Source organism: Macrobrachium nipponense, chromosome 35 (genome assembly GCF_015104395.2).
Source record: "Macrobrachium nipponense isolate FS-2020 chromosome 35, ASM1510439v2, whole genome shotgun sequence".
Classification (NCBI taxonomy): domain Eukaryota; kingdom Metazoa; phylum Arthropoda; class Malacostraca; order Decapoda; family Palaemonidae; genus Macrobrachium; species Macrobrachium nipponense.
The window spans coordinates 54,774,209-54,796,693 of NC_061096.1; the positions used below are offsets into that span (position 1 = coordinate 54,774,209).

The 22,485-nt window shown below is 41.1% G+C and overlaps 1 protein-coding gene across 1 annotated transcript in view; it reads left to right on the forward strand.

Moving 5' to 3' along the window:
• The window catches only part of LOC135208352 (huntingtin-like), a gene marked incomplete at its 5' end in the record, with an annotated part of 207,733 nt that overhangs the window by 148,655 nt on the left and 36,593 nt on the right, over window positions 1–22,485 (forward strand). Inside the window, 1 exon segment of the mRNA XM_064240455.1 lies at window positions 14,698–14,838. Coding sequence (XP_064096525.1) covers window positions 14,698–14,838 — 141 coding nt within the window.

Below are 22,485 nucleotides of genomic sequence, written 5' to 3' on the forward strand. Positions count from 1 at the left end.
ACTCCGGTGTGACGGGGGGGTTCTTCTGCTGGTCCTCCTGTTCCTTCGGGAACGGGGCCCGTCTCCCCTTCTGAGAAGAAGAAGAAGACGGGGACCAAGGGTGTGCTGGCTACCGCTGGTATACCCTCGCCTGGTCTTGGCAGCTCTGCTGCTAAGCCAGGTACCGGCTCGGTTTCTCGTCCGCGAGAAGTTCCGAGTGTACGGTCTCCTTCGGGTGACTGTGCAGCCAAAGTTAAGACGCCTGAGTTCGCTCAGCGTCATGACCGAGGCACGGAGCAGAAGACTGTCGAGAGCCGCTCAGGTGACTCTCGCCAGGCCAGCGGCCGCTCTCGTAGCGACCAGCCGGTACCTCGGGTGGACGTGACGGTCTCTGACCGGCCACGGGTTGAGGCTGGGAAGAGGTCCCCCAGGTCCCCTCGACCGACGGTACCAGCCTCGGCTGGTACCAGCGGTTTTGACGTGCCGCGAGGACGCTCACCGGGGGTCTCACCGCGAAAGCGAGCTCTGCAGGTCACCTGACCGCCGCTCCCACAGGGACCGGGCGGATACGGTGACCAGCAGCAGCTCGTCTGACGCACGGGACCGGGGTCGACGTGCTCAGTCGAGCCGCTCGCCACAGGTGAGCGGCACGGCCAGGCCTGCAGATCGATCCCCACCGCGGGTTGGTGATCGGCTGCAGCCCCCCACGTACGCTGGTCCTGCCAGCGAGCGGGGGGTGGGGAGCGTCAGGTCTGTCTCTCCACTACCTTGAACTTCCTCGGGCTACACCGGGAAGAGCGAGGTAGCTAGGAGTGATCATGAGAGGTGCGCCGCTCACGATCCCGTCACGACGCCGCATGTGCCACGTATGGTCTTAGGACCAACCAGGACGTACGCGCAAGTGATTGGAGGCGACCGTCAGGGGGGGGGAGGGGGTAGCGTCAGTTATGTCTCTCCGATACCTTCAACGTCCTCGGCATACGCCAGGAAGAGCGAGGTATATAGGAGTGATCGTGAGAGATGCGCCGCTCACGATCCCGTCACGACGCCGCACGTGCCAGGTATGGTCTTAGGACCAGCCAGGACGTACGCGCAAGTGATTGGAGGCAACCGTCAGGGATCTGTTGCTGATCCTTCTTCTGAAGGAGGAGGGTCTTGGGAGCTGCTCTTGTTGGAGGGACTGGACGGTCCTACTCCTCAAGACGCTGTAACTTCCGAGATTCAGAGTAACTTTGCCCAGGTTATTGCACTGATTCGTCAGCACAACGACCTGGGGAAGGATCGCCGCTCCCACCAGCAGAGCCCATGTCTCTGCTCGAGTCGTTTTGGGGCCCAAGAGGGAACCCAAACCGACGGTGGGTTTGCCGCGATCGGAGCTTGCCGATTCTGTCTTGAACCAGAGTCTCTCGTCTCCGGACAAGAAGGCTCTCTCAGTTCTGGCCGGTCGATCAAGCTACTTCCACCTCCTCTACTGCGACAGCGGCATTTCTACGTGTCTTCGGACACCGTATTTAATACTCCTTCGGTCCTCCTGAGAGGTTTCGACCTCGACGAGGACTGGAATGAGTCGGAGGACGGTATCGGCTCTCTCCTGTCAGGTGTCGATCAGCCCCACCCAGACGACGTTCACAGTGGCGGCAGACCCTTACCTACAGTGAGAGTTCGTAACCCTCCTCGGGGAAAACGTTTTCTCCTGACGATACGTTTTCCCAGACTCCGAGAGGCCCGGCGATGGCTGCTCCTACTCTTCTCCAACTGCTAGTTCCACTGGGAAGGCGAGCGAGTATCCAATTCCTCCCCCATTCCCTCTCTCCTTACGGCTACGAGGGAAAGGGGAGGGATCCTACAGAGATTTCTCTGTAGGATCCCACGTTGGGGTCCTACCTGACGTAAGCCCCGGTCGTTGAGGAGGGATCCTGCCCCATTCTCGATTTCTACGGGAATCGAGAGGACCACCAGCCGATATCGTTTGACGAATTCGGTGGGGGTTTCGCAGACTGCTTAGAATTCTACGGAATTTCTAGCGCATTCAGAGTGTTAGAGTTTCTTACGATCTCCAAACACTTAGGCGAGACCACGGTCCAAAGTGAGCGAGGCGAGAATCCCCGATATGTTACACGATAATCGGGAACCTCGCCTATGCTCAAATTCCTGGAATTTCTAGCATTAGGAAGAAGACTGCTGCTGAAAGAAGACTATCTCACAGTAGGCGACCAACCTGGAATAGAGAAGAACGGACGGGAATATCCAGTTTGGCTTGAACTATCGTCTTAGTATTCTGTTCACCATTGAAGCTTTCCTTCGAGGAAGACTTCTTCACTCTCTTTGATAGAGACCGAAGGTGGTCGATCTCCAATCCTTATTTTGTTTTCTTGAAGGAAAGAATTTAGGATGGAGATCGTTGTTCAGAATCCTACAAATATACTACGTATATTAACCTCGTGACATGATTCTGCTAAGCAGTTGAATGGTCTGAGGGGTAGGCGCATATCCTGGTTATTCTACGGATTGCGACTTAGACGAAAAGTATTCTAATTGAACTGCAACTCGGGGTTGCCTGCAACCTCCCAGGAGTTTCCAGTTTCAATTTTATATACTTATGGTGTTGTCACAACAACACCATTTAAGCTTTTATATTTACCGAAATTCGTTTCGCATAAATATAATTGCTCGAGCATATCTTTTTATGCTCGGTGGTTCTAGCCGAACGCATTCCTTCGTGGAAAGGATTACTTGGCAACTCAGGATGACGAGTCAGCGACAGCTACTGCGTATTGAATTGCCCGAGGCATTTCAGTACCAGCTGGCGCTTCGAGATGGACGGTTGGTTATGTCTTTCTCACCTGCTTTGATTGAATACCAACCGTATCTCTGCCCAACAATCACGGACTTAAGTCTCTGATTAACGGGGATTCTCGCATACATGAATGACCATCTACTGCTGTGACGCTAGTATTCATCGTCTTCGGTATTGCGAGAATTTTAAACAGAGATATCTATTCGACTCTCATCTTTCTGTTTACCGCATGGTAACAGAATTCTGTAATAGTCTCTTGCTGCATCGTATCTCGATAATGCGAATGATTTTTGCGGAATCTGAGTTTGTCCTCAAAATATCTGTATTCGGAGGTGTGCAATTGTTTTCACTGTTCACCCCGGATTAGCAGATGTATTGAAAGACATCGCCTACTCCCACACCTGCCAGCTCTACTTCCAAACGTTCAGCCCATGAGAAGCAGTTCTTCAGGCGGCTCTCCCCTGTGTTTCATTACTGAAGAACGCCCGCTTTCACTGCACACCGGACAGCAATGAAATGGCGGTTAGCGTTTTCAGTCATTTGTAAGCACAGGTCAGAATCTTGAGATTCCTTCTCTCGATTCAGCTGGAAGACGTAGGTTGCATTCATTGCCTACCTTCGTCTTCAACGTCACATAGTGTTGTTTTTCCTTAAGCTGAGATTCAACGTCTATGAGATTTTCTTGCCATCAGGGACCTCGGTCTTTTGAAGGCAATTGACTTTCGCCTTTTGAGCTTATGCATTAAGAGAATCATCGCCGCCGTCCGGCATCGGTGACTAACAAATATTTTATTTGTTTGGTCTCTCAGCATAACTCTTTAAAGGGCGAAGGTCACGTGACTTACCCGGATGCTTGGACAACTTGCCTCTACTGATTCCGAACCAGTCAGTCGGCAGCTGTCAGAGCGCCCGAGTCAGTTACGAACTATGCTGTGGACTTAGTTCGGTTGTTACAGAGCAATCATTACTTCGTCTTAATAGCTTGTCAGTATGAGTACTGTACATAACCAAAGTCGAGAAGAGGGATAGGTCATACGACTATTCCCTTCTTTTCTTCTTAGGTAACTGCATGACTTCTCTTGAGAAGTCAAGCACAAAGGGATGGGGATTTGTGACGCTCGATTTCGTACCGATCTTCGTAGGGAAGACTCAGAACCTTTCGGTAACTGACGATTGGTTCGAGTCCTTCACAATACCCTCCCTAATGGACTTCACCGCCTCCGATACGAAGGCTATGCTGCTTTGTCCTGTGAAGGCGCGACGGAGCTGTCTGAAGAAACTCGACACCCAGGATGAGTGTGGACGCCTCTTCATCATTTTCTCGCGTTCCGCAAGAACTTCTCCGTGGCGCAGGTAATGAAGGCAGGCGCCTGGTCCAACCGGACCGCATGCACCCCCTTCTACCTTCGGGATATTGCCCACAGTTCCTTGGATCTTTTTCCTTGGGAACCGTGGTGGTTGCTCAACACGTTGTGTAGTTAACCCAGACCCTCGCAGGCTGAACAGCATCGAGTCCTGGTGTGACCGTAAGAATGGATGAGGAATGAGAGTGTGACTGGCTCCTCTTCCCATCTTTTTCTCCCCTCTACCTCTGGGTAGAGGGACACGGTCGTCACCCTGCTGGGTAAGGACGAGATGCAGGTGAGCTACTCAATAGAGCACCATCCTATCCCTTTCAGTAGGGATAGGAGTAAATATCCCCACCACTTCCTCCAACAAGGGGGAGGAAGTGGATGCCAATTTGAGACAAACCCATCATTTTATGATTGTCTCTTGCAAACAGGAACAAGTTCTTGCTTGCTGGTACGAAGAGATACGCTTGCCTCTCTCTTAGTACTTGGCCCAGAGGTCTGACCATTGATCCTGCGGTGCACACCCCGATCAATCGGACAGAGGTTTGGATCCCTCCCTTGCTCTTACGACCAGGGAGGCACTCCAGGGTTGGACGAACACCAGTCTGTTCACCAAAAAGACTCAGATTCCTCCCACCAAGAAGTGAGTCTTCCTATTGTTAAAGGACCGAGGGTTTGTATTACGTATCGGAACAAATGACAATTTGTCGAAAATTGCATTTTTCCTAACTATACAAACCTGAGGTCCTTTACATATAGTCCCACCTCATGCCACCCCTCACTCTGCAACTTTTTGCATGGGCCTAAAGCAAAAGTGATTCTTCACCTCTCGGGCGCGCGCACGATCGGACAAGCAGTTAACTAACGTTCTTCTCCTTGTTCGAGCTTACGACCGTCCCAGCTGCCGCTAGATGCCTTCCTATTGTTAAAGGACCTCAGGTTTGTATAGTTAGGAAAAATGCAATTTTCGACAAATTGTCATTTTACCTTCATTTTGCAACAAATTGGAAATCTCTAGCACAATATTCCGATTTATGGTGAATTTTTGAAAAACACTTTTTCCTTACGTCTGTGTGCAGTAACACTGCCGAAAATCTCAGAAATTCTTTCATTAGTTTGTTGTAATGTTTGCACCGTTTTATATTAGCCGTGATATAGAGTTTTATATATGAAATGTGCGCAATTCTATGTAGAATACAACAAAAAATAACTAATGGTTGTAGCTTTTATCAATTTTGAAATATTTTCATATAAATCACAATAAATAGAAAAATTTGACCTTCTGTCAACTTTAACTCGACCAAAATGGTCGAAAACTGCAATTGTAAGCTAAAACACTTACAGTCTAGTAATATTCAATCAATTACCTTCATTTTGCAACAAATTGGAAGTCTTAGCACAATATTTCAATTTATGGTGAATTTTTGAAGAAAACTTTTTTTGTATGTCCACGCATTAAGAATTAATGCATCATTTTGTGATAATATTTTTTTTGTGTTGCTTTGATCATTTTACAATTTATTATATACCAAAATCATTGCAATTTAGTGTACAATACAACGAAAAAAAATTAATTGATTAGCGTTAATCGTTTTGCTCACAGCGCGATTTGTATACAATTTTATATGAAATTTTTTTTATGCTGTCATATATTCCAATATTTATATATGATAATGATATTTTTTTCATTTCTGATGGTTGCGTACCAAACTTCAGGCAATGACAAAAAAAAAAGGAGCCAAAAATGAACTCTTAATCTTAAAAATTAAGCTTGCTGTGATTTTTTGAAAAAAACTTTATTTCTGCTTCGGCGCTAACTCCCGAATGCCGCCGGCATACGAGAGACACTTTGGTTAATAGTGGCTCGGCGTTTAAGGGTTAATTTACATTGGGTACAATTCTGTGCTAGGTTGCTCGAGAATAGCACCATGGTGGTTTCTGGCAGTATAGGGTTTCTCTTTGGTAGGTAACATATTGAACATATGTCCGTATATTGTAACAGATCACCGCATAGGGAGTTTCGTGGTTGGAAAGTAACATTCCTTATGAAGAATGAGCCCTGTCCTGTTAACAGGTTAATTCCTTGGACAGTAGGATAATTAGGACGTGTCTGAGTAGAATATATCATCATAGGACATTCCTTTGGGTTTTCCTATGATATCGTCCTTATACTTGAAGACCTATGTAAGACCTGTCTGCTACAGGGTTCTTGCTCTTTGAGCAGGCTTGAGGATTCCATTTTGGATACTGGGAACAACCTGGAGGTTACGCAAACCCTCCTTTCTACCTGTTCCACCATACGCTGAACAGAGGAAGGGGTTCCGGTAATTGAGGAGGACCCAAGATGAGCGACTGATAAGGTTTATCTTAGCACAATCTTCTCTACCAGGTTTGTGTGGGGATGGGGAAGAGGTACCACCGATAGGTAGAATTAATATCTCAGGTCTGGAGTTTGCCCAGTATCCCTTTTCAAACTAACAGTTTTAAGAATTTGGGTGCAGAGCATCAGCTCGGATGTAACACAACTTCAGAGTTCTTCGTCTCACATATACAGAATGAGTCTTCGGCCGTGACTGCCTTTATAGGGCAGGTTTCTGTCAATTAACCCTCTTACGCCGAATCGGTAAAAAAAAATTGTCTCCCGTGTGCCGGAGGTGTTTCAGAGTGAGCACGGAAGCGGAAAAAATATTTTTTTCAAAAAATCACAGCGCGCTTAGTTTTCAAGATTAAGAGTTCATTTTTGGCTTCTTTTTTTTGTCATTACCCGAAGTTTAGTATGCAACCATCAGAAATGAAAAAAATTATCATTATCATATATAAATAATGCGATATATGATAGCGCAAAAACGAAATTTCATATATAATTGTATTCAAATCGCGCTGTGCGCAAAACGGTTAAAGGTAACAAGTTACTTTTTTTTCGTTGTAATGTACACTAAATTGTGATAATTTTGGTATATAACACATTGTAAAACGATAAAAGAGAAAATATTATAACAAAATAATGTATGAATTCGTAACACGCGGACGTAAACAAATATTTTTTTCAAAAATTCACCATAAATCTAAATATTGTCCCAGAGACTTCCAATTTCTTTCAAAATGAAGACAAATGATTGAATATTAGTATACTGTAAGAGTATTAGCTTACAATTGCAGTTTTCGACCATATCTGACGAGTTAAAGTTGACCAAATGTCGATTTTTTTTATATATATATTTTTTATATGCAATTATTTCGGAAATAAGAAAAGCTACAACCTTCAAATATTTTTCGTTTTATTTTACATAAAATTGCGCACATTTTCATATATAAAACTCTATGAAGTGCCTAATATGAAACGGAGCAAATATTCCGAGAATGGTACGTACGCATTTCGGAGATTTGTGGCTGAGAATCCGTGCGCTTAGGGAAGGAAAGATTTTTTTTTTAATTCACCATAAATCTAAATATTTTGCTAGAGACTTCGAATTTGTTTCAAGATGAAGATAAATGACTGAATATTACTAGACTGTAAGAGTTTTAGCTTACAATTGCGTTTTTCGACCATTTCGGTAGAGTCAAAGTTGACCGAACGTGGTTATTTTCTATTTATCGTGATTTATATGCAAATATTTCAAAAATGAGAAAAGCTACAACCTTCAATTATTTATTGTTGTATTCTACATAAAATTGTGCACATTTTCATATATAAAACTTTATGTAACGGCTAATTTAAAATGGTGCAAACAGTACCACAATCGCACGTATGATTTTTTCGGAAGTTACTGCGCGGACGTAAAGAAAATGTTATTTTTTTCATAAATTCACCATAAATCGAAATATTGTGCTAGAGACTTCCAATTTGTTGCGAAATGAAGGTAAATGCTTGAATATTACTAGAATATAAGCTTTTTAGCTTACAATTGCGTTTTTCGACCATTTCGGTAGAGTCAAAGTTGACCGAAGGTTGAAATTTTGGCAATTATCGTTATTTATATGAAAATATCTCAAAACTGATAAAAGCTACAACCATGTGTTGTTATTAGTTGTATTGTGCATGAAATTGCGCACATTTCCATATATAAAACTTTATATAACGGCTAATTTTAAAATGGTGCAAACATTACCACAATCGCATGTATGATTTTTTTCGGAAGAGTTACCGCGCGGACATAAGGAAAAAGTTTTTTCATAAATTCACCATAAATCAAAATATTGTGCTAGAGACTTCCAATTAGTTGCAAAATTAAGGTAAATGATTGAATATTACTAAAATATAAGAGTTTTAGCTTACAATTGCGTTTTTCGACCATTTTGGTAGAGTCAAAGTTGACCGAAGGTTGAAATTTTGGCAATTATCGTTATTTATAGGAAAATATCTCAAAACTGATAAAAGCTATAATCATGAGTATTTTATTGTTGTATTCTACATAGAAATGCACACATTTTCATATATAATACTTCATGTAACGGCTAATTTACAATGGTACAAAAATTATGTCAAAGTGACGAAATAATTTTTGAGATGTGTCACAGATACTTTTTAGTGCGGCAAGAAAGAAATTCGCGCTTGTGCGCCTGCGTAAGGATTGTAAACAAAACAACACCTTAATCCGTGAACTCCCAGCATCCCCCAAGGCGCGTGATTCAAAAGTTTTAGGCTGGTAGGCCTATAAGTATTTTTCCGCCAATTTTAAAAAAAAACTTTTGTAAGTCGACGTAAAATACGTCCAGTCGGCACACGGGAGACAAAAAATGTTGACGTAAAATACGTCCAGTCGGCGTAAGAGGGTTAAAGGCATTCTGTCAGTAGACAAAGATCTTGTGGAGCTGTTGTCAGAACAGAGGGAAGTCTCTCTGTAGTTATCTGTATGGTGATACACGTTGACTGGTGATTGGCTCATCCGGTATGTGAATATCACTTCACACTGAGTAATCTTCAGGTGATTCAAGAGCATTGAACTGGCTGGTGAACATAAGAAACTCTGATCTGCTTCGTGAAAAATACTCTGTATCAGAGTAGACTCACTGGGTTATCACCTAGCCCATACGTCAGTTACGTTACAGGAAACTGACCGGGGAAACTGTCTCCTTCTGACCTTGGTAGAGTAGGAGTACTCAATAGTAGTTGGGAACAACAGTTTCCAATTTGCCTAAGAATCCAGAATAATGAGCCAATATAGCATAGGTCATGATGACAGATATTTTTTTAATCACGTTCAGTACACCGTGGGTTTGCGTTAGAGACCTTCAGGAGGGCCGGCTTTGACTTGTCAGAGTACTCTGTGGTTATCGAAAGAACTACGTCACCTAGAACATAAATGTGGCAGATGTTAAGGGAGCACAAGCCAAACAGAGGAAAAGTGGTCAGAAATTTCCATGTATTTTTATTATTTGAGGCGATCAGTCAAGCCTACTCCTTGTTGTCAAATTTGGGTCATACAGAAGGGAAGGTCATCAGAGGAATACGTGCCTTTCTGGCAATTAAGAATATAGTATCTGTTAAAATGATCGTGACTATTGGTTCATGACTGTATTGAACCATTTTTTCATGTTCTGCATAAAGAACGTTACCCACAGTTCATTGGACGTTTAATGGGAGGTTCTGTTAGAACCTTGTACTTCTTCGACATGTTGTTTGACGAAGACTTTTCGTTGAGACAGGTCGAGTCAGGAGAAGGGCCTTATTTAACAGATACAAAAGTCTTATGTCGGAGGGAAGGCAAGAACCTGTGACGTTTAGAGGAATGAACTCCTATTGAGAAATTTAAGAAGGCATCTGCCTGTTCATTGAAATTTGAGAGTTGGTTCATTGTTACGACAAACCACTTTCAAATTCCTGTGCATAAGGATGTTGCCCAGAGGTCCTTGGACACATTTTCCTTGGGTTCTTTGCTAGCTGCTCAACAAATTGTGTAACTCATCCAGCACCCCTGGCGGGTCAGTTGGTATTTTGTCTAAGATGATGGTATGAATGTGAAATGGATGAGATAACTGGCCTCTTTCCTTTTCAAATTTCTTTCTCCTTCTTTACTACGGGCAGTAGGAAGGGAGTACCATCATAAGCTGGAATGGACAAGATACAGGTGAGTGAAGTAGCCATACTGTTAGAGTTATTATTAGTGTAAGATACCAATCAGTAGCAAGACATTCCTCTCTTTAGCAAGGGGGAGAGGAATGATAACAAACCTACATAAGTGGATAAATTGATTTGTTAGAAGACGGATATTCTTATCTTCCTCAGAGGCAATGAACTATGACATTGTGTAGAAACCCAGAAGCTTGACTCTATGATATTCATATATATCTTAGATTCTGGAATACTGGTCAGTTGTTTTGTAGAATACTGCTATTCAGAAAAACTGATCAAAGGTGGCAAACTTCCAGTTGGTTAATAGTACTACTTACCGCCCACCAAAAATAAGTCTATCCTTTTGTTAAGACCGAAGGTTTGTTTCGTATATGAACAAATGACAAATTTTTAATCAATTTGTATTCTTCATAACTAATTAACCTGAGTTCTTAACATACAAAGGCCCACCTCTAACCACCCCTCTATCAACTAACCTGGGCTGGAAGAATAACTCATGGGTTACGAGTTAAAGAGGGTTATGTGGGTGGCTCCACATGACTCGTGACCAAGCACAGATGCCAATAGTCCCTTGCGTACACAATTTTTTAACTTACCGGTTTCCAGTTCGCGCTAAGTATTTATCCAAATGTTAAGACCTCAGGTTTGTTAGTTATGAAAAATACAAATTGATTAAAAATTTGTCATTTTTACTGTTTTTTCCCACTGATGATATGTAAATGTGCCAGTATGGGGCTGTGAAGGTCATTATAAATTTTTGGTTTCCATATCCTTTGCTCTCTCTTTGGTTCAATCATAGTTTTTCTACCAGTAACATTTATCTATTGGAAATGCATTTGGAAGTATAACTGGTATGTATTAGCTGGTTTACTCAGGTTTATCATGTATTTACTGATTCTGTATGTAGAGTAATTCATGTAGTAGTTGCTGATAAGTGTGGAAAATATGGATATACTTGGAAATTCACATTCAAAACAACAGCGAGAAAAAGATGAAACCAAACTGTCACAAAATATTGCAGCTTTCAAAGAAAATTAGTTTTAACGTGAATTTTCATCATATATCTGATATATATATATATATATATATATATATATATATATATATAGATATATATATATATATATCTATATATATATATATATATCTATATATACAGGCGGTCCCCGGGTTACGACGGTTCCGGCTTACGACGTTCCGAGGTTACGACGCTTTTTCTTAAATATTCAATGGAAAAATCCGTCCTGGGTTACGACGTTTGTTCCGAGGTTACGACGCTGACGCTTCCGACGCTCCGAGTTAACGACGCTTTTAAAAAACGCATACTATGATAAAAATCCTTTATAGTTTAGCGCAGTATATTAATAAAAATAAGTTTCTGGTTAGATTACAACAAAAATTTTGAGGTTATGATGATTTTCGACACTTTTTATGTCATATTTTTCTATGTTTTTTAGTGACGCCTCATATGCGGAACTAGTTTCCGAGCGAATGAATACATACTAGCTTGCGGTGCGCAAAGTTTACATATAACAGTCCTAAAGCGCAAATAATGAAAAAATCATTGCTTGTTTCCAGTAATAATAACAAAACAAAGTTTCTGGTTAGATTACAACGCAAATTCCAAGTATCCAAAGAGAGACATTATCCAGTAATTTGATCAGAGAGAGAGAGAGAGAGGCGTCTTCCGACGCTCCGAGTTAAGGACAGAGAAGTGTTCGTTTCATTAAACGGCCTCTGACTCATGCCAGTAAATGTTTTGTTGATACTAATAATATAAGCCTATTTAAAGGTACGTTTACTTTAATTAGTCTATATGATACGTAAATAGTAATCAACTGTTCTTGTAGCCCTCAAGATTTGGCAAAATCGAAGTATCCAAAGAAAGACATTATACAGTAACTGGAGCCTTGACATACGAATTTAATTTGTTCCGTTACCGTCGTCGTATATCAAAACAGTTGTATCTCAAAGCATTTTTTCCCATTAAAAATAATGTAATATGTATTAATCCGTTCTAGCGCTATGAAACCACACCTAAACACAGCTAAATTACATATAATATACACAATTTATACACAAATAAACGAGTAATAACACACATAATGATAAAATAACATAGCAATGTGATAAATGATAATAAATGTTAATAAAATCAATTAAATAAAAAGAAAGGAATTTTACTTACCACAACGAAAGATGACGTGAGGCCAGCAGGGGGAGGAGGTAGGGAAGGGTGGCAGGGAACGATTTGTTCTCTTTTTATTTACATATGTACACTATTAACTACGTAATAAACACAAATGAAATAACATTGCTAAACTAATTTTTATTTATTTTTTTTAATCAGTTCGTAGTTTAGAAATAATGGTGATGCCTTTGGAAGGTTTTTATAGCCTCCTTCTGCTTGATGATCGTGGATATTGTAGAAGGATTTCGACCATACTCGTTTGCCAAATCGACGATACGAACGCCACGTTCATGCTTTGCTATAATTTCATGTTTTGCTTCCATCGAAATCATTTTCTTGGGTTTTTTCTTATCACCTGCTTTGTCTTTAGCTTTGAGACCCATGGTTAATAATAAAATAGACAAAATAACACGAAAAATAGGCGCAAATACAACGAACTAAACAACGACGTGTTAACATGCAGCACCAACAAACAAACAGACTGAACGCCATTTATCGGTCGCCTATACAACTAACACTCATCGCAAAGTCGTATCTCAAATATTTCGTTGTATATCAAAGCTTATATTTTCGCAAATTTTCTGTTGTATCTCAAAAGAGAGACGCCTTGGCGGCAACAATGGTCTCGGGGATTGACGTAACGTTTATTTTCTGAACAGATAGGACAGAGAAGTGTTCGTTTCATTAAACGGCCTCAGACTCATGGCAGGAAATGTTTTGTTGATACTAATATATAAGCCTATTTAAAGATACGTTTACTTTAATTAGTCTATATGATACGTAAATAGTAATCAGCTGTTCTTGTAGCCCTCAAGATTTGGCAAAATCACTCCAGGTTGTACATAAAACTTCAAGAATGTAGTGTCACCAGAGGATTACAATAGTTTTTACCTTCAAGAACCAGCATTCTTTTATGAAAATAACTCCAGGTTGTACATAAAACTACAGGAAACAACATGTAGTGTAACCAAAGGATTACAAGTAAGGATTTTTATACTTTTTATTAGTTTAAGACATATTTCCAAGCGTCGTTCCGGCTTACGACGCGTCTCAAGAACGGAACCCCCGTCGTAACCCGGGACTGCCAGGTATATATATATATATATATATATATATATCTATATATATATATCTGATATATATAGATATATTATATATATATATATAGATATATATATTTATATATATATATATATAATGTATATATTATATATATATATATGTAATGAATTTAGCTTCACTTGAATTTTATCCTGCATAGAAACTGATACTTAATTTAAACCAGTAAATGACTGATAGGATTTCCAGCATTTTTGTTTTTATTTATTGCTGTCAGTAACTATTTTGTCTGGAATATCAGGTGCTGGGCAGCATCGTTTATATTTTAGTTGTATTTTAATTTTGCTCTCAATTTGTTTTCCTGGTGACATTTTTTCTTTTGTGGTATTGTATTAATTATTGTAAATTGCACCACTTAACACTAAAGTAACAGTGGATGATAAAAGCTAGAAGGCTAAAAACACTTCACTTGCAAATTACATTTAAATTAACAAATCAAAACAACTTTACCTAATTCTAATATTTCACAAGAAATAAGAAGAGGATGAACATACTGTTACAACATCATAGAAAAGAATGGCTGTCCTGCAGATCTTGAGAAAAAGATCAGGTTGGTAATTTTCTATAAAAACAAGAAAATCAGTTACCTGATTATGAAAAACAACCCAGTCCCTTCAGTGGAGGATCCTCTGAAAAGAACCAATGTGGTCTACCAATACAGGTGCCCAGTCCGAGAATGCTGTGGCATTGACGTCAGCATGACCATGAAAATGTTCCAAGAGGATCTCCTGCAAGATTCAGGAAGGCACCTTACTTAATCATTCAAAGAATCATGCAAAGAATGATCATATATATTAAAATGAAAAGATGATTTTTAACAGTGCGACAGATCATTGCTACCATTGCTTCATGGAGGCTCTACACATTGGAAAGGAATTCCACCAATTTGCAGCAGTGGGACGAGCAAGTGGACCAATCAGGATCTTCCATTATAACCATCCCCCCTGTCTCTGATGTCCACACCTGGAGACAGGTGAAAACAGCAACACCTGAAAGAAGGCTTTGCTCAGGGGAACTATTCCCCTAACAGCCAATCAAAATTTGGTTCCAGTCCCATTAATGACTTGGGACCTTTTATATACCAACTAATGAACCCTTTCTATCCAGAAAAAAATGAAAATAATAACTATGTTACTTCCAGTTCTCAGTAAAAACAATTGTAAGCACAGGCTAATTGTTTTTGCAGATGGTATCAGTAGCTGAGGCGGTAGTACAGCATATAATGCGAGTGTTGTGTGTATATACTCATGTCCTCGAAGAAATAGTACCAGGTTCGCGGCCGACACTTGCTCCCTTGGCACCACCAGCAGCTATATCTCCTATTAAGGTTAGATAGTTCAGGAATTTTTATTCATTTTTTCATTTTGAAGAATATACTCATTATTTTTATACAGTAGCATGTCTGCTCCAAAATTTTTTGGATTTGTTTAAAATTAAGCAAGTGTTTGTAAGCTAAGTCATTACATGATGAAAATAATTAAATGCCTTGTGACTTTATGCACACATATGCAAATGAGTGGGTCATCTTGTAAGACAACCAATACTTGTGACTCGGGGTTGCAAAGTATCAGTCTTATCTTTGGAACTTGAAATTTGGGCTTCATCCTGAAAACTATCCTCTGAAGTACCACCACCAGTGTTCCAGCAACTGTCAGTTCTTGAATAGATATTTGTGGATGACTGTGTGACATGACACTAAGAGTTTTCTCCATCCGTCTCCTCTTCATCTACACTAGATTTTACAGTTGTAGGGAAATTGCCTGTGTAGAAAATAGAATGCCTACTGGAACAAAATCCTTGGGTTAAAATAATATTTGTTCATATACAAAACAAACCTTCGGTCTATTAGGATAATACTAGTGCCAAGCTGGAAACCGGTAGAATTAATAAAAAAGACTCGTGAGATCCAGGGACTATTGGCATCTGTACCAGGTCACGGGGTATTGTAGTTCCCAGAATGCCCTTAGCGCCCAGTGACCTATCAGTTACTTTCCTACCGCCTTTAATAAGATAGGAGGTGATTACTTTATGTTTGTTTAAAGCTGGTTTAGTTTGCATGTTTTTATTCATATTTTTCTCTCTTCTCTCTCTCTGGGTGATCTCGGTGTGGGTGTGGTCTGCTAGGTGTGTGTATGTTGTGAGATATGGGGAATTTTGATTCACCACGGGAAATTTCTTTGGGTTCTCGCAAGAGACAAAGGAAATGCCCTGGAGTGAGGGGGTTTCCTCGTTCAAGATTTTTAACATCGGTATCTACAGATCCACATCCAACGTGTAGTAGGTGCAGAGAAAACGTATGTCCTATGACTAATCCTTGTTCAGTTTGTTGTGGTTGGTCGGTGGAATAATGGATAAAGTTTTATGGGAAAGGCCAGTACAAAAGAAAGGAGACGACACCATCTTTGGATGACCAAGTGTCGTCGGCTTCTTTTGTATTGGCAATACATCAGACTGCTCCATATGTTTTGTCACCTGCTTTTGATGTTTCCCATACCCCTTCAGTTTCTTCTAGCGATTCGTTATTGGAAACTCCAGGAGTGTTTTCGGTAATTTTATGCATAATTACGCTCAGTCGTTCCCTGCAGGGAGAGGGGGAGCATCGCCATCTTTGTCCCAGATTTCAGCCCCCGATGCGCAGAGAATGGAAGGAATGTGGTCAGCGTTAGGCCTACCAGGCGTACAAACCTTGGAAGGGTTACTTTCTCACTATATGGCATCACGTTTCCACCCTGGCCGACGACAATGCCGACGACAATGAATGTTCCTGATCCCCCAGCCTGCAATTTATTGGAGCAAATGCTACGGCACCGACAACAACATCGATGTTTCCGGCAAAGCAGAACCTTGGAAACGGTTTTGCAGCACACGCAGGGATTCCAGCAGCAGCCACTCAATCTCTCCCTACAAGCATGGTGACTTCACAACCGACTTCACACACGGGCACGGCTGACGCAATAACGTCACGGCCTACTGCTTCTCTCGCTACTTCATTGCCTCCAGAGACGAATACGCTTTCTGACTCTTTGGTACACACAGTCATGAAGAAATTACAAGCTCTAGAGGACAAAATAGATAAAGACAAAAAGAAAAGACGTGAATCGTCGTCTTCTTCGTCTTCTTCCTCTAGTTCAGCATTATTGCAAAATTCAATGGCGTCACTGCGTGTACCAGTCAAGTGTTGGAGGATACGGGACTTTGTGACTGATCCTCGTGCCAAGAGAAGAGTAAATTCTACTTCATCTTCAAGCCAGGACTGTCACATCCCTGGCAGCAACAAAATGAAGAAGGCAGTGGCTGGAAAACTTAACGCTAACGGACTAAGTCATTTACAGGCGTCTGAACGGGCAAAAGCATCGACGGTCGCTGGAATGGCGACCGCTGCGGAGAGGCCAGCGGTGAGGACAAAGCATTTAGCAGATACTCCACTGCCGTTGGTGAAATCAACGGTGAGTGGGCAGCGTTCAACGAAGAACGGAGAACGTTTACCAGTTTCTCCTGTAAGACCTTTTAAAATAAGAAGGAAGGATGAGAAAGCTCCCATTAAAAGGTCAAATAATGAAGAGTTGGTAACCTCTCTTGATTCACTGATGGAATGCGTTGTTTGCCTTGACAATAAATCAAGGTCAACTTCCCCGACAGCCTTCGGAGATGATGGTCAAATGACCTTGAATAATATTAATAGAGATAGAGAGGAAATTAATTCAGTTTTGGGAGAACCTTCATCTTGGAGGTATAGACGGAGTTCTCACTCTAGATCTGCGAGTAGCGAAGCAGTTAGGCGGTCAAGTTCTCTCACTGACTATTTAAGATCGAGCCAACATCGGCCATCAGAGATCAAAGATGCCATGGCCGTAGGGTCAGACGGCCATGAAGCACCCGAATGTTTGTCAGAGGACAGAAGTGAACTAGCTTCTCCTGCAGCCGTACACAATATGTTGGAACTGGAGGAAGGGGAAAACCAGGAGTTTCTAGCTTTGTATGCGGAGGTGGTTGATTTGATTTGTCAATTCAATAACCTTTCGAGGAGTCCGGAGACACCTGCCAGTATACTTCCTCTGGGAATCGATAAGGTATTTGGACTGAAAAAGAATATGAAGGTGTTGTATGAATTACCTTGCTCAAGTCATGTAGAGTCAGTTTTACAGCATGTCAATACATGGATTGCTGGAAGGGCTAATTTGTTAAGATCAAATAGATCATTTAAGTTTATTCCCCGCCATTGATGAAACATAGGAAATATTATTTGACACCTATGGTTCCTTTGCTATCAAGACAAATTAACCCAGATGTGGTAAGGTTAAAGCCTGGATTAACCTTGGATCAAGTTAAGATGGAATGCCTGCCAATGACTTGTCAGGAGGCTGCTACATTGGAAGCAACAGCTTCTTCTATCTTTCAGACTGCTTCTTGGTTAGACCTTTGGTCAACAGCAGTAGCAAAAATTGCATCCTCAGAAGCAACAAGAAAATTAGTGGATGAGACGATGTTTTTCAGATTGCTTCAATCAGGCAAATATCCTGTTGATGAGGAAAGATGCAGCATTGGCTAGATTAAGCTGCACTATTGACTTGGATTCCCTGTTACCAATGCGGAATGGGAATATCTTAGAGTCGCAATTGCTGTTACCAAAGGGTATACTGGAAGCTGCTATAGATAGTAGAAGGATGGATACTAACGACAGATTAGTCCAGCAGGCAGTTGGGAAACCATCTGGAAGCCAGGCTAATTCTAATGAGGTAAGACATCAGCAATTACCTCAAAAGAGACCAGTGAGACATAACATCAATAATAGATCAACAAGACCCTCTTCCCCAAAGAAGTTAGCTCATCAGCCCTTTTACAATAGACCCAACAGAGGAAGGGGTATTAGGGGCAGGGGGAGAGGTTTGAGACGATAGGATGGGTGCCTGTCATCACTCAGTCACACCAGTGGGGGGTTGCCTGGCAAATCATTGGAGGGTGTGGCAGGAATTTGGAGTGGAGCAGTGGGTGGTGGATGTTATCAGTCGGATATTTGATTCCGTTCAACATGACCCCACCCCTGACAGAACAACCATTACCACACCTCTCCCATGCTCAGGTCCTCTCCATTCATTTTCATTTTCCCTCTTATAGAGTACCTCATCTCCTATCACTGCTTCTTCAATTTTATGGTCTCTGATGTTTTTGTTTAACGCTATTCTTATTTTATTACATGAATCATTTTTTATAAATGCTTCTCTGGCCTTGTGCATTGCATTCAGTGTGTCCCTTACCATACCCTCTTCCATCCCTTTCTGTCTGCTTGCAGGACTTGAACTTTCTTCTCCCATTAGATTAGGCAGTGAAGGGTTTTTTCCAAATACTAATTGGTTGGGAAAGAAACCTCCATTATTCATTAAGCAGTTCCTAGCACTCATTACCCATTTCAATGCTATGGACCAATCTACTTCCTCCTCCTCCTCCATCATCTTTCTTACACTTCCCTTGATCATGCCTACGGTCTTTTCACATAATCCGTTGCTCCACGGAGATTCCGATGCTGTGGCTAATACTTTAATATTCCATCTTTCTGCCATCCTCCTTACTTTTTCATTTTGAAATTCTCCCTCATTGTCTGACAATATTTTGGAGGGTGCTCCAAATACAGCAAACCAGAACTCAAAAAGTGTCTTTATTATAGTTTCTGGTTTCTTATCTTTTATCCAACAGGCCTGGCAATACCTCGTTGCCATATCCACTATTACCAAGAACTTTCTCTCTTCTGTCTCTCCCACATCCATCGCTACAACTTCATTAAATATTTTACTCCAAGAAAAGTCTAGTACTGGTTTGGCGGGATTTCTTTTGTATCTTTTACATACCTCACAATTTTCAATCAGGTCTGTTAGTAACTTTCTTATTTCCTCTTTTTCTTTTTCGATTAACCCATTACTCCATTGTGCTTCCTCTGTTAGCTTCCATATTTTATCTCCACTTCCATGACCAAATTGTAAATGTAATTTCTTCATTGTGTTCTTAATTTCCCTCAGATCTTTCCCTCCCAACCCTCCAATAGTAATTCTTCTATGTTCCTCCTCCTTATAAGTACATGTACTCTTAAATGACCCTGTTCGTCTTCTCTTAACTCTACTTTCATTCCCCCTAATACTTCTATTATGACACAATTTTCTTTAAAATTTAGGGTCATACCCATTTTGCTCATGGTTTGCTTATCTATCAGCCAGGGTATATCACCCTGCAGAATTTCTGTCTTCAAATAAAACTAATTGTTTTTTAGTATCACAGATATTTCTATTATTCCTTTCGAGTTATAAGATGTCTCACCAAAATTAAACACTTTATTAGACTCTGTCCTAGTGTCCCTCATTCTCCTCAACTCTTCCTGACTCAAATCCATGACAATGCGTTCTAGTCACAATTCCCTGCAAAGTGTCGATTTTTACAGTGTCTAAAATTACATCAACCACCTCCCACGACTCTTCCACTATTTTATTAACTTCTCCTACATAAACCAATTCTTCTTCTGTCCCAGTTTCTGTTTTCAGCTTATTTTCTTATAGTTTTGTTTCAGTTTTCTTCCTATTATGAAAATTCTGATGACAATCCCTAGCCCAGTGCCATTCCGAGCTGCATATTGCACATACTGTTACCTTTCCTTCTTTGTTTATAGGATTTCTTCCACCCCTACATCGGTTCCATCTTTCCTGATATCTCTAGTTTTCCCTCTCTCTCCCAGAACTGGCATTGCATTCTGATGACCCCCACCATTCCCATTCCTCTTTAGTCCTTAATCCCTCAAATGGCTTTTTCATTGTTTGCGACACTGTTTCGTATTCTAACTTTTCCTGCCCACAAGCCGATATTACCATTTGTTTTTTATTTTCTGTGAGATTTGGTTGCTCTATTACATGATAACCCTTGACTTCCCCTTCAAGTGTGCCTTTCCCCACTGCTGTTTCACACTCGGATGCTGCCTTCTCATATCTAATTAAATAGTCCGCCATCTTTTCACTAGATTCTCTTCTGATTAGAATGTATTGTTTTTATTCTGCAGTAATTCTCCATTACCGAGTCTTTTAGCTAGGCTTTATCTACTTTGGCTAGGATTATCTTTGGACCCTCTGTACCCATAAGTTTTTCTCCATCTAATCCTTCCACTAGTTCTCGGGCTTTCCCTTTTAAGCTCATTCTCATTTCTATCGCCGGGTATTTTTTATCTTCTCCATACAACAATAGCCAATCTTTGACTTGACCTTTCCATTCTTTGTACTCTTCTTGTATCCCGCTAAACCTCGGACATTCTCTTCTCCATCTAGTCTCCCTTCGTTCACTGTCGGATCTAGGCATCTTCGATCAACCATGCTATGCTACCAGTTTAAATTTTAGCCTAGCCTAACTTTCTTTACACAAATGCATTATCTACCCACCTGTACGCGTTCTCCAACACCAGTATATACTCCCGAATCACCTTAGATCAACAGCACAACAAGAGTTACGACCCAAAAACTCCTACCAGACAGAGAGCTCTCTCCTACCAACCAAGCAGCACACGCACGTGTCTCCTTCTACCCTGTGTTATTGTTTACATCCAACCGACGCCACCGCCATCTTCTCTTCTATGACTTCACAGCCTATGATGTCACAACACAACTTAAATACATCAACAGACACCTTCTAAAATCAACCATATGCTGTCCATATATAGGACACCCACCATATTTTGACAATGCATAAAATAAAATACCAATAACAGTTATACAATACATAATCACAAAGAGCGTACTTAAGAAGAACGCGGCATCTCAGGCCGGGATGTAGAAGGCTTTTTGTAAGCACAGGACAGAACAAGAAGGAAGTGTCCAGGAACACAATATCATTTTGGCTGAGAGAAACGATCAGGAATGCATACATGACAGGAGACAGAGGGTCAAATAGCCTGGAGAGAGCTAGAGCTCATGACATCAGGGGCTTGAGCACTTCTTTGGCATTCAAGAAAAATATGTCTGTGGAGAGGACTTTGAAAGCTGGTATTTGGTGATGCCAAACAACTTTCACTTCCTTTTATTTAAAAGATGTTGCCCATAGATCCTTGGGCACTTTTTCCTTGGGTCCAGTGGTGGCTCCCCAACAAGTGGTATAGCTCATCCGGTACCCCTAGCAGGTCAGTTTGTGTCTAGTCTAAGATAAAGGTATGAAAGTAGAATGAATGAGATGACTGGTTTTCCTTCTTTACTACTTTTCTAAATACTCCTTTACCTATGGGCAGTATGAGGGAGAGTACCATCTTGAGCTGGAACAGACTAGGTGCAGGTGAGGTGGACAGCCATACTGTAAAGATAATCTAGAGTATAGGATACTTTTCAGTAGCAACACACTCCACTCAATAATAGGAGGAGAGAGGGGTGGTAATAGATCCAGATACAAGGGACAGGAGTGGTTTATGAGAACGGATAGCTCTCCACCTTCCGTACATAATGCAGCAAGCCATGGCCTTGTATGAAACACCCAGAGAGGGAAACCAATAGATTCTCATATATCTTTGGTTTAAGGGTTAATAGTCCATTGTCTTAGAATACATCTATTTGGAAATGAATAAAGGTGGCAAACTCCCAGTCAGTCAGATACTTACCTCCCACCAATAAGTAAGTATCCTAGTGTTAAGACCGAAGGTTTGTTTCGTATATGAACAAATGACAAATTTTTAACCAATTTGTATTTTTCATAACTAACAAACCTGAGGTCGTAACAGATAAGGCCCACCTCTCACCCAAAAAACCTCATAAAAATTTTATCCAAATCTTTGTGTGTGTGTGTGTGTGTTTGTACAGTTCCTCGTTGGACAAGTGGTTTTCGCACTTTTCTACCAATGCGGTGGTCCAAAGTTTGATTCTCGGCTCGGCCAACGCGGAATCAGAGGAATTTATTTCTGATGATAGAAATTCAGTTTTCAGTAAAATGTGGTTTGGATCCCACGATACGCTGTAGGTCCCAT